Raw genomic sequence first — 13130 nt, 5'->3', positions numbered from 1 at the left:
ACAAGTGGTTATTAAGGAGAGAGAGGGAGACAGTACAGCCCCCCCCCAGCCCTCCAAAGAAACAATGTGTATTTGTGTGTGTGTAACAGGGTGGGGGCTGGCAGGTTGGAGGGGTTATATGGAGTTTGAACATGTACAATAGTCGGCGACAAATGCTTCCTTGAGAGATCACATGATGGGCTCTAGTCATCATGGGTGAACGCTGAGCTCCGAGTGAGGGAGAGTGGATAAGGAAGGAGGAGGAAGAGGAGGAGAGGGAGAGGGTGGTGGTGGTGGTGGTGGTGGTGGTGGTGGTGGGAGGGCGGCTCATTCAGAACAGCTGAAGAAAGGAGAGGGGGGTGGGAGGAAGAGGGAGGCAGGGGTGGTCCCAACATGACATGTGTGTCAGTCTGTTGAAATGTGTGTGGAGCCCTCTTTTCTGTTCATACTGACCGAGAAGTGCTGGAAGAGAGAGTGAGAACGAGAGACAGCTCCTGCCCTCAAGACTGAGTTTAACAGTTAAGGAAGAGTCAACCCAAAGAAACAAATCTCAGATTTTACTGAGTGTGCAGACAAGTGAAGGGGAACAATACAAAGACTAAATAGAATACTTTTTTTTTAAATATTTTTTTGATCATCTAAGTTTTTTTGGTATCTTTTTTATTTTTGTGATTTTTTTGGAGAAAGGATTTTTGGACTTTTACCAATGCTTGGAACAATTACTCTAACAGGTAGGCAAAAGGCCTAATTTATAACTTTTTTTACAATGTCGGGCATCTAATTTATTACCATATATATATGCAACTTTGTGGCTGCTCTTATGGGCTTGTACCAACGTTAAGTTAAAACTTTGACTTTTCATAATTTTTGCCGGCTGTTAGTCATTTATTTAGAATATATTGAAAACCAAAGCAATGGTATCTTCTTACATGAATGAACGCAGCTGAAGGCATTGTTGTCTTGAGGGTGTGGTTAGTTTACATTGCGGTTTGTAGATGTCCTGGCACAAGTAAGTGATTTCAGTTGGAGATGGTTTTGCTTTGACCACTGCAGAGGCTCATTGTGTAAAAAGTAAAATAATGCTTAACTCTTGTATTTTTCACATTTCATGATGTTTAAACTGTTTTTGAGCTCTAGTTGTTGAGTGTTCATTCCTCTTTCTTGTGCATCACCAGTGGTTTTGTAGAATGTGTGTAAGAACAAGTCCCGGTATTTGCAAACCATCCCCTTTCAAAGTGGCTCTGTAGTAAAAACTAGTTTATCCACTGTACTAACAAATACCATTCACAGCGGTGTAACCACCTCTGCCCCACACCAACTGCACTAAACTCTGGAATATATAACCCATACAACTGCCCAAGAATTTGTGACAGCTGCCAGATAGAAATATATGAAGATGCATTCACAGAAATATTTTCAAAGTCTGCTTTTAGCTCATGTCACCAGTCGAGCCAGGTCCCAATGTCCTGTCATGTGAAGCAATTCATTAGATTAGAGTGGGATCCTAATTCCCAGTGGGGTTATTCAACTTAGCCGCAGAAGACAGTGAGGGTGGAGAGGGAGGTATATGGAATTAATTACATGCCAAGACCCATTCTTCTTCAGGCCTTATAGCTGGAGGTGATGGTTGAAATGGAGCAGGGCTTGGATATTTTGCTTCACGCTGACCTCAGGTTTTGGGTTTCAGTATATGTCTGGAATGCCAAAACACTGATATTAATAGGTAAACATTTGTGTTTTCTATATTTTCCTTTGAGCTAGTACAGCATACAGTTACTTGACTATGACTTGATGTTAATTAGATAACAAATACGTATTTGGTGTAAAGGTGGTTGTTATTAGTGCTATGACTGTTGATGTGTAGGGTCCCCTGGAGCCACTGAGACACTGTGACCACACCTTTGATACAGAGAGGAGGCGCTAGTAGGGGTTCTGTTGGGGGAGGGTACGGGGTTGTCTCCTTGCCCTGTTTTTTAACTGACTTCTTTTGTTTAAAGGGCTTCTGCGCTAGACAACAATAATTATAACAAGGATTTGCATATATTTGGAAAAGTTTGTAGATAGTGCCCAAGAAGAATAGCTGCCATTCAGCTGTCAAACCCCACCCCCCCTTACAACCATAGTAGTGGTGAAACCGCCACAAAAGAAACATTATCTGATCTCACTGGAGTAGATTTACAACGTTTGCTTTTTTGGCTGTGGCGATGATATTTAATACGAGAGCATCGCCTTACCGCATGCTCTCACACTCACATATAAACAAAACCTGTCTCCAGCAGACAGAAGCATTTCACCTATGAATGTGTGTTTCTGAGATATGTAACACCCTCTAAAGTGAGTTAAAGTTTCAGCCTCAGGGAAGCCCCAGCTGCACACCCCCTTTAACCCTGTCCCATCATCTCTTAACTGTCCCCTACTCACCCCCTGTAGCCTCAACTCTCACACTCACATTCTTTCTGGTACAGTCGTTATTAAAGACACCCGCCCTCCCTCCTCAGATTTACTCCTTCTCCAAACCAAATCAGTCTAGGGATGTTAACAGTTGTGTGTCAGTTTAAAAAAAAAAAAAAAGTTGGGCCGGAAAACAAAGATCAAAAAGACATGAGAGATGCCAGTAGTCTGTTAAATCAACATGGTTCCCGTTTTATTATCCATTCCTATACACACAGACACACAAACAAACACACACAGATGCCTTCACACAAAAACTCTTCAATCCACCAGAACTTTCTGGAGAACAGCTTAGACGAACTGGTGTCATTATGTACACTAACACGCATTTACTATTTAGGCAGCTGAGCTGAACTCAATGGCAGCCAATTAAAAGCCTGGGTTTCATATCAGATAAACATTTGCTTGCTGACTTGTGCTTATATGATGTTTGTGGTGTTTCTGGTCCTGACTCACTTGCATAACAGTGTGATTGGACAAGTACCCTGAAAATAACACGTATGTGAGACGGACCCCACTGCCATGTGACACTCATGTATCTTATATATTGCCCAAGTCCTGTCTATATTTATGTTTACATCAATTTGGTAAAGTCAGCAAACCGCAAACTGCCGTATGTCCTGATAATCAGAAAGTTGGCTAACCCCCTTCTTTTATTTCGGGGGCCAGAGAGGGTTAGGGGGCTATTGTGTTTGCATGAGTGTGTGCCTTGGGAAGGGGGTGGGTCCCCATCCATCCTGCTGTGGCGGAATTTGGGTCAAGGGGATTGGGACTTATTTTAAGGAGGGGTAGGAGAGGCCTGTATTGTTTGGTTTGAATCCTGTACGGGAGCAGATGAGATGCAGTTTAACTGAAAAAAAAAAAAACATTCTTTAAGTCCCCTGGCATTTAAATGCAGGTTATGTTTAGAGCACCCTAAAATAATTTCCACAAACATGCAGCGAGCAACATAGCTCAAATTCCTCTCAAATCAAATCTATACATAAGATATGGGCGTGCCCCGCTAACATAATTAGTATATGAAAGCGCTTCTTTATTGTATCACACAAATTTAGTGTGAAGTGCAGCAGTGTTTGGCGAATGTTTTACCTAATTATTTCAATTGGTGAGATAAACTGTTAAATATCACTTTTTCTATTTTAAAGCTGAAATATTCCGAGAATGCAGCGCTACAGAGTTGAAGCTTCATGCCTATGATTTAGGTAAAGGATGTGGACAGATGTGGGCACACAGCTTTACATTTTTGTGTGTGAACACTTCTTTCACGAATATGGAAAGATTTACCAGCTGAATAAAATTTTCATAGAAGATAGCATATTGAAAATTATTTTACCCTTAATTTTTTACTGTATTTGTCTTGAATTATAAAAAGTAATTTGAAACATTTTATAGTTAATAGTTGTATAGTAGTTTGATGTGCGTTTTGTTAGTGACAGACAGATACAAAGAGTAGGGGGTACATCTCAACATAGTTCCCATAATGTGCATGGTTTTTCGGCAATGCGTATGCATCTTTGTGTTTCCCAGTGTATGTAATCTGGTAAACTGATATCTAAGCATTAAAAGTCCCGGGAATTTGTTTTGAGAGTCCAGTGGTATCAAATGTGAGGTTTTCCAGACTGTGGTGAGATCTGAGTAGAAAGGGGAAAAAAAGAAGAAAAGCCAAAGACGCTGGTAGTTCGTCATCCCCCTACGCCTTCCTCTGTCAAAACACAGAAAGACGGTGTCTCTTATCCCAGCTGTTAGCATGTAATTTGTCTTATATTTGTATGAATACCAAGGAATTACTCACGATAATGGAATAATTGTTCTTTTTGACCGTCAAAAGAAACTAGAAGTGGGTCACACGCTGCACCAATTGCAAGGTTGCGTTGTAGGTCCACAAATTGGCAATAGCATTACTCTCATTTGGCGACATTTTCTATGTATCTCCGTTTAGGTCATTAATGTTTTATTTGTGTCAAGGCCAAAACTTTCATTCCTTTGGCACGTTTACGTAGCACGGGTTAAACAGGACCAAAGTGTAATCTGATAATAATAAAGTAGTCTTATGCTTGATAAAATCATCTCAGAGGGTCAGGATCTCAGTAAATACTTTCTGTACAGCATCTCTAATTATCTGCAGATGGCAAAGAGACTTTCATTGATGATATAAAAATCTCATTTGTTTTTAATGTAGTTTCTCCTCAGGGTAATGACATAGAAATTTTTATTGAACTCAATGATTTATGCTGTTTGGGCCAGTGAGTTGATTTCCTCATCATTACTTGAATTTGTTGAATTGAATGGTCAAAGCATTTTATATGAATATCATGTGAATGTTGTCACTGATCTTTCTGTAGCAGAGTATGAGCTGTAAAGGGAAGTAGTAAAACTTAAGTGAGAAATCTTATCAAAATCTAACTGAGAGTTCTTTCTTTTCTAGTTGGCCAGCCTGATGGTGTGTCTGTGGCTCAGAAGGAGGAGGCTCCTGAGACTATGGGCACCATCCAGGATGAAGTGGCTCCTCAAGTGAATGGTGAGAAAGAGGAGAAAGAGTCTCATGATGCCGATGACATCTCCCCTGTAGAGGAGAAGGCAGCGGATGAGAAACCTAATGATGCCAGTGAAGTGGGCTTCAAGAAGATCTTCCGCTTTGTGGGCTTTAAGTTCACGCTGAAAAAGGACAAGAGTGACGAAAAAGACCCTGTGAAGCTAGTGATAGTCAAAGATAAAGAAGGAGAGGAGGTTAGTGGGACTGATGAACCCACAAAGGAGGAGGAGGAGGCTCTCACTGCTGAAGAGACGAGTTCAGCTGAAGAAAAGGAAGTTGACACAGAGGCACCTACTGTTGAAGCAGAACTCAATAATGATAATACTGACAAAGCTGAAACCAATGATACCCCTGCTAAAGGCATTGCTGCTGAAGCTACCGATGAAACAGTAAAGGCGGAAGGAGCCGAGAAGGAAGAAGAGTCTGCTCCACCCTCTCAGGACACCACCATGTCCCCCTTCAGAAAGCTCTTCATTGCAGGAATCTTCTCTAACCTGCGAAAGAAGGCCAGCATCAAGAAGACAAAAGAGGAAGAGGAGAAAGAGGCAGCTGTTGATGAGGAGAACGCTAAGACAGAGGAAACTCCTGCTGCACTGGATGAAAAGAAGGAAAAGGCCGGGGCGGAGCAGGATATCAAGGAGGAGGCACCAGCAAGTCCTGAGGAAGAAAAATCTGAGCCCAAGGAGGATACACCAGTTATTCCTGAGGAAGCAAAATCACAGGCAAGCCCAGTGCCTGAGGTAACTGTCGAAACCCCTGCTCCTAAAGCAGCCACTAATGATGAGACCAAACAAGAAGAGGAAAAGGCAGAAGGTAGTGCAGAAGAGGAGAAGGCTCCTGCAGAGGTGTCATCTGAGGCTGAGCTGTTATCATCACAGGAGAAGGCAAAGCCCCAGGGAAGCCCACTGAAGAAACTTTTCACAGGAGCTGGCTTGAAGAAGCTGTCAACTAAGAAAAAGAGGAACAAGACAGATACTGACAGCAAACTGACTGAGTCTGGGGAGCTGGGAGCTGAGCAACTTCAGTCCTCGACTGAGTCAGCAGAGGCTCCCCAAGCTGACAGTGGGCCCTCATCTCCAGAGGAGTCAGGAGAGCATGTAATTGCTGTTGAGGTGACCCAGAATGGGTCTAGCCAAGAGACTGAAGGTGAAGTTGCCTCTGATGGAGAGAAGAAAAAAGAGGGGATTGTTGCCTGGTCCTCCTTCAAGAAACTAGTAACACCCAAGAAACTTGTGAAAAGGTCGTCTGAGAGCGAAGATGAAGCCACAGGTGAGAAACCAGTAAAGTCAGCTACGCTGTCCTCTTCTGAGGGTGCTGCATTAGCAGATAACAGTGTTGAGGAGGAGACTAAGGAGGAAAAGCCGATTGAGGAAGAACCAAAGACTGAAAACACTGAAAAACTGGTCAGCAGCACTGAGGAGCCCAAAAAGAAAATGGACACCTCTGTCTCGTGGGAGGCCCTGATGTGTATGGGTGGAGCCAAAAAGAGGACAAGGAGGACCTCTGATTCTGAGGATGAGGAGACCAAGATTGAAGAGGAAGCAGCAGCAGCAGGAGCAGCAGCAGCAGCAGCAGCGGCAGTGGCAGCAACAGCAGCAGTAGAAGGGGAACAGGAGGGCAAAACCGAGGCTGCCATTGTCACTTCCCAAAATACAGACATTGAAAAAGAAGTTGTTTCCTCCCCTGAACCTTTAAGCAGCCCCCCTGAGAGAGAATCTGCCTGGGACACACTGAAACGCTTAGTTCTGTCAAAGAATAAGGCCAAAGTTGAGGAAAAGCCTGAGGAGAGTGCAGACCAAGCCCAGTCAGACAGTGAAGCACCAAAAGATGAGTCATCTTTCTCTTTGAGGAAGTTCTTCCCTGGACGCAGGAAGAAGAAGTCTGAAAAACAAGCCTCCACTGAACTGTGCTCAGGTGAGGAGGACTCTGAAACCCCAGCTGTCGTTCCTCTTTCAGAGTATGACAAGCAAGTTGAGGCTGAACAGGAAGCGGCGGCAGAACCAGCTGCAGTCCAGATTAGAGTGTCCTCTGAAGATAGATCCCCCTCATGGATTCCAGCCACTGTTGAAGACTCTGATGATAAACACGATCAGCTGAGTGACATCCCAGAGGAGGCAGAGAATGCTGCCACGCCAAAGTCTGTTGACACTGACACTGCAGAGGATGAAACTGAGGACCAGGCTATGCTGTCCCCTAAAGCTCCAGGTCGCATGGGGCGTAGGCTGTCGACAGCTGAAGTTAAGCCCGTCGCCCCAGCTCCAGCTGCAGTAACAACCCCTGTTCCGCAGGGACCCAAATTGGAAAGCGCCAAGGAGATTGTGGGGGGTATTGAGGCCCAAATCAGTGAAATTCCAACCCAGACATCTGTGACTGTTGAAGAGGTACCAGTACAGGTAGCTTCTGAAACAACTGAGTATGAACCATTAACTGAGAATGCAGAATCTAAGGAGAATACCATCCTGGAGCGACATACTCGTAATGAGGCCATGGCTATCTGCACTGGCCTAGGCACCAAGGAGATTGCCAAAGTAGCTCTGGAGAAGCCTGTGATGCCCCTTGCAGAGTGTGTGGCTGTGGTCCGTGATGCTCTGAGCACAGAAGTGTCAGTGGTAGAGAAGCCAGCAAGGACAGAGGAAGCCATTGTTGGAGAAGATGCAGTGCTAAAGGCCCAAGTGCACCAAGTAGAAACCACTGAACTTGAGCCTGTTGTTGGGAATTCCTTGAGTGAAGTGGCTGACATTCAATCCGCCACAGTGAGCTATGAAGCCGAGATTGAGAAGGTTGGAGTCATCAGCACTGTTCTTGAGCAGTCTGAGTTCGTTCAGGCCACTACCTTGAGCGAGAACTCTCCTAGAACTGTAATAGTCAGTGCTATTACACCAACAGCTGAAACAGCTGTTTGTACAACAAGCGCAGAAGTCAGTGAGCCAACTGTAGAGTCCAAGGAAGTGAACATGGACATGGAGCAGCTTTCTGCCACTGAAGAAAATACAGCTATAAAAGAGGTAGTTCAGCTCTTGACTCAGGAGTTATCTTCTACTATATGTGAAACTACAAAAAACATTATCACAGAGGAGACTGAGCCAGCCATCCCTATAGTCATACCAAGTGAGGAGGTTCCTGTTATCACAGAAAAAGTGGATGTTGTAAGCCTGCTCAGTGTGGAGTCTGACCAAGTGCAAAATGTATCAGAGCCAGTTGGTTATAAGCCGAACCAGGTGCAGGAAACCGATAAGAAGCGTACAGCTGTAGAGACTGTGGAGTCCACTACGGTTCAAACAGGAGAGACCAGTGCAGTCACTGAGTCGGCCAGCAAGAAGATGGAAGAAATCAAGGAGGATGTGCGACAAGCCAGTGAGATTGAGGCTCAGAGCATGGTCACTGCCCAGCCTGCCATTCAGGATAAAATGGATAAAATTTCAAAAGACACGTCTAAACCAAAAAAAACCATCACCCCAACTCCAGTCCAGGCAATAGCAACAACAGAGAAAGAGATTGAGATCACAACTGAGACCCCTGTTATCATTAAAGCCCCTGTTACTGTCATTTGTGAAAAACCAGCACCAAAGTTACCTCAGGCACTTCATGTTGCCATGGAGGTTATTGACACCATCCCAATAGAGGTCACAGAGATCCTTGATGACTCTGTAGAAGAGGAGGAGAAGAAACCAGAGGAAGAGCTGAAGCAAGCAGTTGAGGTAAAAGTAAGTGAAGAAACTGTTGTAGTGGAAGAAGTCATAGAGAGTCGGAGTGGTGAAGAGCTTGAACAGGTCAAGGAGGAACAGTGCAAAGATGAAGCAGAGGTTCAGGAACCAGATGTAAAAGAAGCAGCTGAGGAAGTGAAACCACAATCAGAGGAAAATAAGCCAGAGGCCCCTTCTGAGGAAAACAAAGAGAAAGTGCTTGAGATCCACATGCCAGTCCAGGTGGTCCTGCAGACAGCGCAGGTGGTTGAGGACCCATCAGTGGAAGAAGAGGCTGTGGAAGAGTTTGGCAGCAATGGTCCCATGGTTGAAGACACCAGTATAAATACTAACAGCCCTGCAAGTGCAAAGAAACGCTCAACACTGTCAGAGGAAGCTCAAGGGACAGCCTCAGGAGAAGTCCCTGCTGCCAGCCAAGTCACAGAGCCAGCAGCCAGCCAGACAGAGGCAGAGAAAACAGCATCGGGAAAGTGCGTAGAAGTGATGGCGCAGGTGATCGAAGTGATTGAGGAGGCTGTGAAGGATATCGAACCTCTGTCCACAGAGATCACAACTGCATCATGAGCAGGTGAAACTGATCTAAAAACTCTGATACATGTTTGAATGTTTTATGAAAATCAATTTGGAGGTGATCAAAAGTAATCTCAAGTTCTAAAAAAAATTTTTTAAGTAGTGTTTTTTAGTTTTTCTGTGCTGGAAAAAATGGTGATGGAAATGTAAGGAATGAAAAAATGTAGTTATTTTAAAAATTCCTTTGTTGGCCTATCATACAATCTTCTCATAGTGGCTTTTTCGAAACATCAATGGGCCCTACTTTTATTAGGGAGAAAGGGAGGGGATTTGCCCACTGACCAGATGAAAAAGCTTTTGTTCGGGCTATGAGTAACCAGGGGACCTTTGATATCAGAGCAGGAATGCCGCTGTTGACCCCTTCTTTGTAGGCCAGGGTCTTAAAGGGAAGCGGTGTCTGAGGGGCAGATGAACTTGTGCTGAAAGACTGATTATGATTCCTTCACTCCCTTCTCCTGTTTTCCTTCTATCACAGGCTCAGTAAGGAGTCAAGAAACCATGTCAGAGTGCGCATTTGTTAGATTCGGTTACAAAGCTTCAAAGAGCTCAAATATAGGTTTTTTTCAGTTGCTTTGATTGAATTATATTTTCAGTATGTCCAGAGGGATGTTTTAGTGACAGTGTCTGAAATTGCCTTATATAACCAATGAAGAGGAGGAAGAAACTGGGCGTAGTTCAATTTTATACTTATTAAGCAGACATGAAGTTCTGCAGCAGAGGCGAATCTGGAGAGGAACAGAAATGGTAGAGAACAGCAGGAAAGAGCTTAGTGAGTTACAGCAGCTTAATAGCAGCAGAGGTACAGCAGCCCTCTCACAGTAAGTGTGTGCTGGATAATATAAACATACTTCAAGAGGCATAAAAGGACAAATGAAAGATGAAGGTTGGAAACATCAAACATTAAAATAGAAAACCAAAAACTAAAAGAAGGAATACGAAATGGAGAATGTTGTAAGGGAATTAAAGTAATTAAGGAATCATGGTTTATGTGCACAGTATATAAATAACTTACATGTTATGTGGTACCTGTTTCTCTATCTATTTACTGACACTGCCATATACAATATACAGTACATATAAAAAAAAGTTAAGGTATGAACTGATAGGAGTCTGGAAAAGGTTGGACAAGGTTGTTTCTAGCAGGCTAGGAAAAAGGCACATCTTGGATCACAGAGGAGCTGAATATCTTTATTGACATTTATTGAATGACTAAATTGAACTAATGATTTGCTCCGTAAAGATCCTTTTTTCAGAGTATGAGTTCTTGTAATCTCAATCTCCGATGGTTTGTCTTTTCTTGTTCCTAATGTCTGTTTTTGTGCCTCTCCACCACAGCTGAAGCTACAAGACTAATGCCTGGGAGACACACTGTCTGGACCAGGAAATGAATGATAATGGAGAGAGAGAGAGAGAGAGCGAGAGAGAGAGAAAGAGAGAGAGAGAGAGAGAGAGAGAGGTAGAAAGAGAGTGGTCGGTGGTAACACGCTGATACTGGGCTTCACCCATCCTGCCCAAGTGACCGAGTGACTGAGCAACAGCTCTGCCATTCTCTTCCACCTGTTCTCCGACCCCATCCTGCGGCCCTGTCACAAAGACATGACGCCCCACCGACATATCCTCACCCACTCACTCACTCTCTCACGCACACTCACGCATGTTCTGGGCCTCAGAAGCATCCCATCTGGCTTGTAATTGGTGTGATGTATGTTCAATGTCTCAGTGACTTTCTGTTGCCCTTGCTGCATAAGTTGAGAGTCTGCAACCTGGTCGAGTGTGTATCCGTGCATTTATGCTTGTGTGCACGTTTGTGTGTACGTGTATAGTAGCGAGAGTGAGATGGCGTCAGAAGGTGAAGAGATGGAGGATTATTATCTTGTATATTGTATTTATATATCTCGAGTATTCTTTCATTCACCCCTAAGTTTTTATTTTTTAATTTTTTTGACCTGCTTTGTTATTGTGTGAACGTTGTTGCCTGTTTATAAATTCCAATATTAAGCTGTGAAACATTCGGTATTCTTTTGAGCAACATTATGATGTTGAGTTTGAAGGTTGATACGGAGAAAAATCTAAAAAAGTTTCCAGTAAGATTTACCAAAACAAATGTGAAACTGTTGCATGAAAGTGCCTCATGTGTCACAGCTTTAACTGTCATATTCAAAGATTATTTCAAGTATCTGTAGCAATTAGAACTAAACCATGGTACAAGTGTGATAATAGTGACTGCAGAAACAGGAATGCAGAGAGTATGATGATATCCACCAGAGATGCACATCTTTGACTTTTGACACATTCTCTCGTCACAATGTGTTCTTCACTCTGCATCCCGACTAAATGCCTAATAAGCTTCATGTAGATAAACAACCACTGTCTGATTTACTGTGAAAAAGACATTGTTGAACCGTGTTTCATGTAATAATACAATAAAATATTATTATAACACCCTCATTTGATCATGTGGCAGAGGTATTTGATAAGCAGTGATGTGTAAAGGATATGTATGCCAGTTTTGGACACTGGAAGAGTCAGACCGGGTAGGCACGTGCATGTAAGAAACACCTGCGAAGCATATCATGTTCACAGTGTTTGATGGCCATGTTTTCTGAATTAGTGTGTGACATGTATCATAATCAGCTTTCTTGATGAAAAGACAGTATGTTGACGCCCTCTGCTGTCTACAAAAAGTAGTACACCCTCTAGTCTTCAGTCATTTGTGTCATTTTGACTTCAACTGTATGTGTTAAAAAGGGTGATAAAGTAGGAAAACGGCCTTTGTTCTGTTCAGTCTTACGCTAAACCTGCACTATGTGGTGTTCTTCACCAAGCATGATAGCTCAGGTTCATTAAACTGGCAACAGGGAGAATGTAGTCACTTGGCTGTGGATTTAGAGAGGCACAGACTGCATGGGACCAGAAATAACAACAAAAGCTTATTTTACTCTTGATTTAAAAGCCAAATCGAGTTAGGATAAATCAGGGAGTCACAGTTTTTCCATTGCTCATAGGAAAGTTGTTTTTTTTAAGTTAAATTCTTAAAGCATTTACTCTACTGCTACTTTGATTCACTCGTCAAACCTAAGTCAGAAGGTCAGGGCTCATTTTGCAGTTTTGTTTAAAGGCAAAGTGAGAGATGTTATGGGATGGAGGAATGTCTGAAACATTCCTTGGCTCCAGTTTTACCACCAAAACAAACATGTGACTGCGGGTTACACTGGTATTTGTTTATTTCCCAACCAAATCTGGCGAAGTTGAACCGTGTAAGCCATTCGGATACCTTGAGAATTAATGGTGAGTGCTTCTGTAATCCATTCATTATAATTTGGGGGCTCACATCTCACTAAGCTTTACTACCAAACGAGAAAAAGATCAGGCGGTACAGACCCCTGTTAGGTCAGCTCTTCCCTTTACTTTGACTCTAGAGGGTGTGACGCATTCATGACACTTGCTTTATGTAAAATAATTGAATGAAAATGACAAAGTGAACTAAAGACTTTTGCTATTGTTGTATAATTTAAAGCATTTAGTTTGGGCACTCGCCCATCTTCAGTCCTCCCTGCTTTTTGTAACACACTTAACTATGAACCTTTTAACATTTGTACAGATTGTATACCTACTGTATTTACTTAAAAATCATATTGTTGTAATATTAACTCATAACCTGCAGCCATTTAGCATAATATTCATGTAGCATGGTCTTAATTTTCTTTTATATTTTCCAAGCTGTTAATAGTAAGGATGCAGAAACTTGTCTATATTTCATTCAATAAAGTTAAGAGAGAATTGTGTGCTTCGTATTAATTCCTGGATCTTTTAATACATAACCATTAAATAAATGGTTTATGACACGCTATAATGTAGTGGTAAGCACATATAAGTATTCTATAAGGACATTT

At 42.7% G+C, this 13130-nt stretch overlaps 1 protein-coding gene across 1 annotated transcript; it reads left to right on the top strand.

The window, feature by feature from the left end:
- The first annotated feature begins 437 nt into the window (after window positions 1-437).
- Window positions 438-13009, top strand: akap12b (A kinase (PRKA) anchor protein 12b). Its single transcript, XM_040125042.1, has 3 exons — window positions 438-710; window positions 4856-9235; window positions 10573-13009. Exons 1-2 carry the CDS (start codon window positions 686-688, stop codon window positions 9229-9231), a joined length of 4401 nt encoding a protein of 1466 aa, XP_039980976.1. The 5' UTR covers window positions 438-685; the 3' UTR covers window positions 9232-9235; window positions 10573-13009.
- Window positions 13010-13130: the final 121 nt, after the last annotated feature.

Source organism: Xiphias gladius, chromosome 4, assembly GCF_016859285.1.
Source record: "Xiphias gladius isolate SHS-SW01 ecotype Sanya breed wild chromosome 4, ASM1685928v1, whole genome shotgun sequence".
Taxonomy (NCBI): domain Eukaryota; kingdom Metazoa; phylum Chordata; class Actinopteri; order Istiophoriformes; family Xiphiidae; genus Xiphias; species Xiphias gladius.
This window is presented reverse-complemented; position numbering and strand designations above follow the sequence as displayed.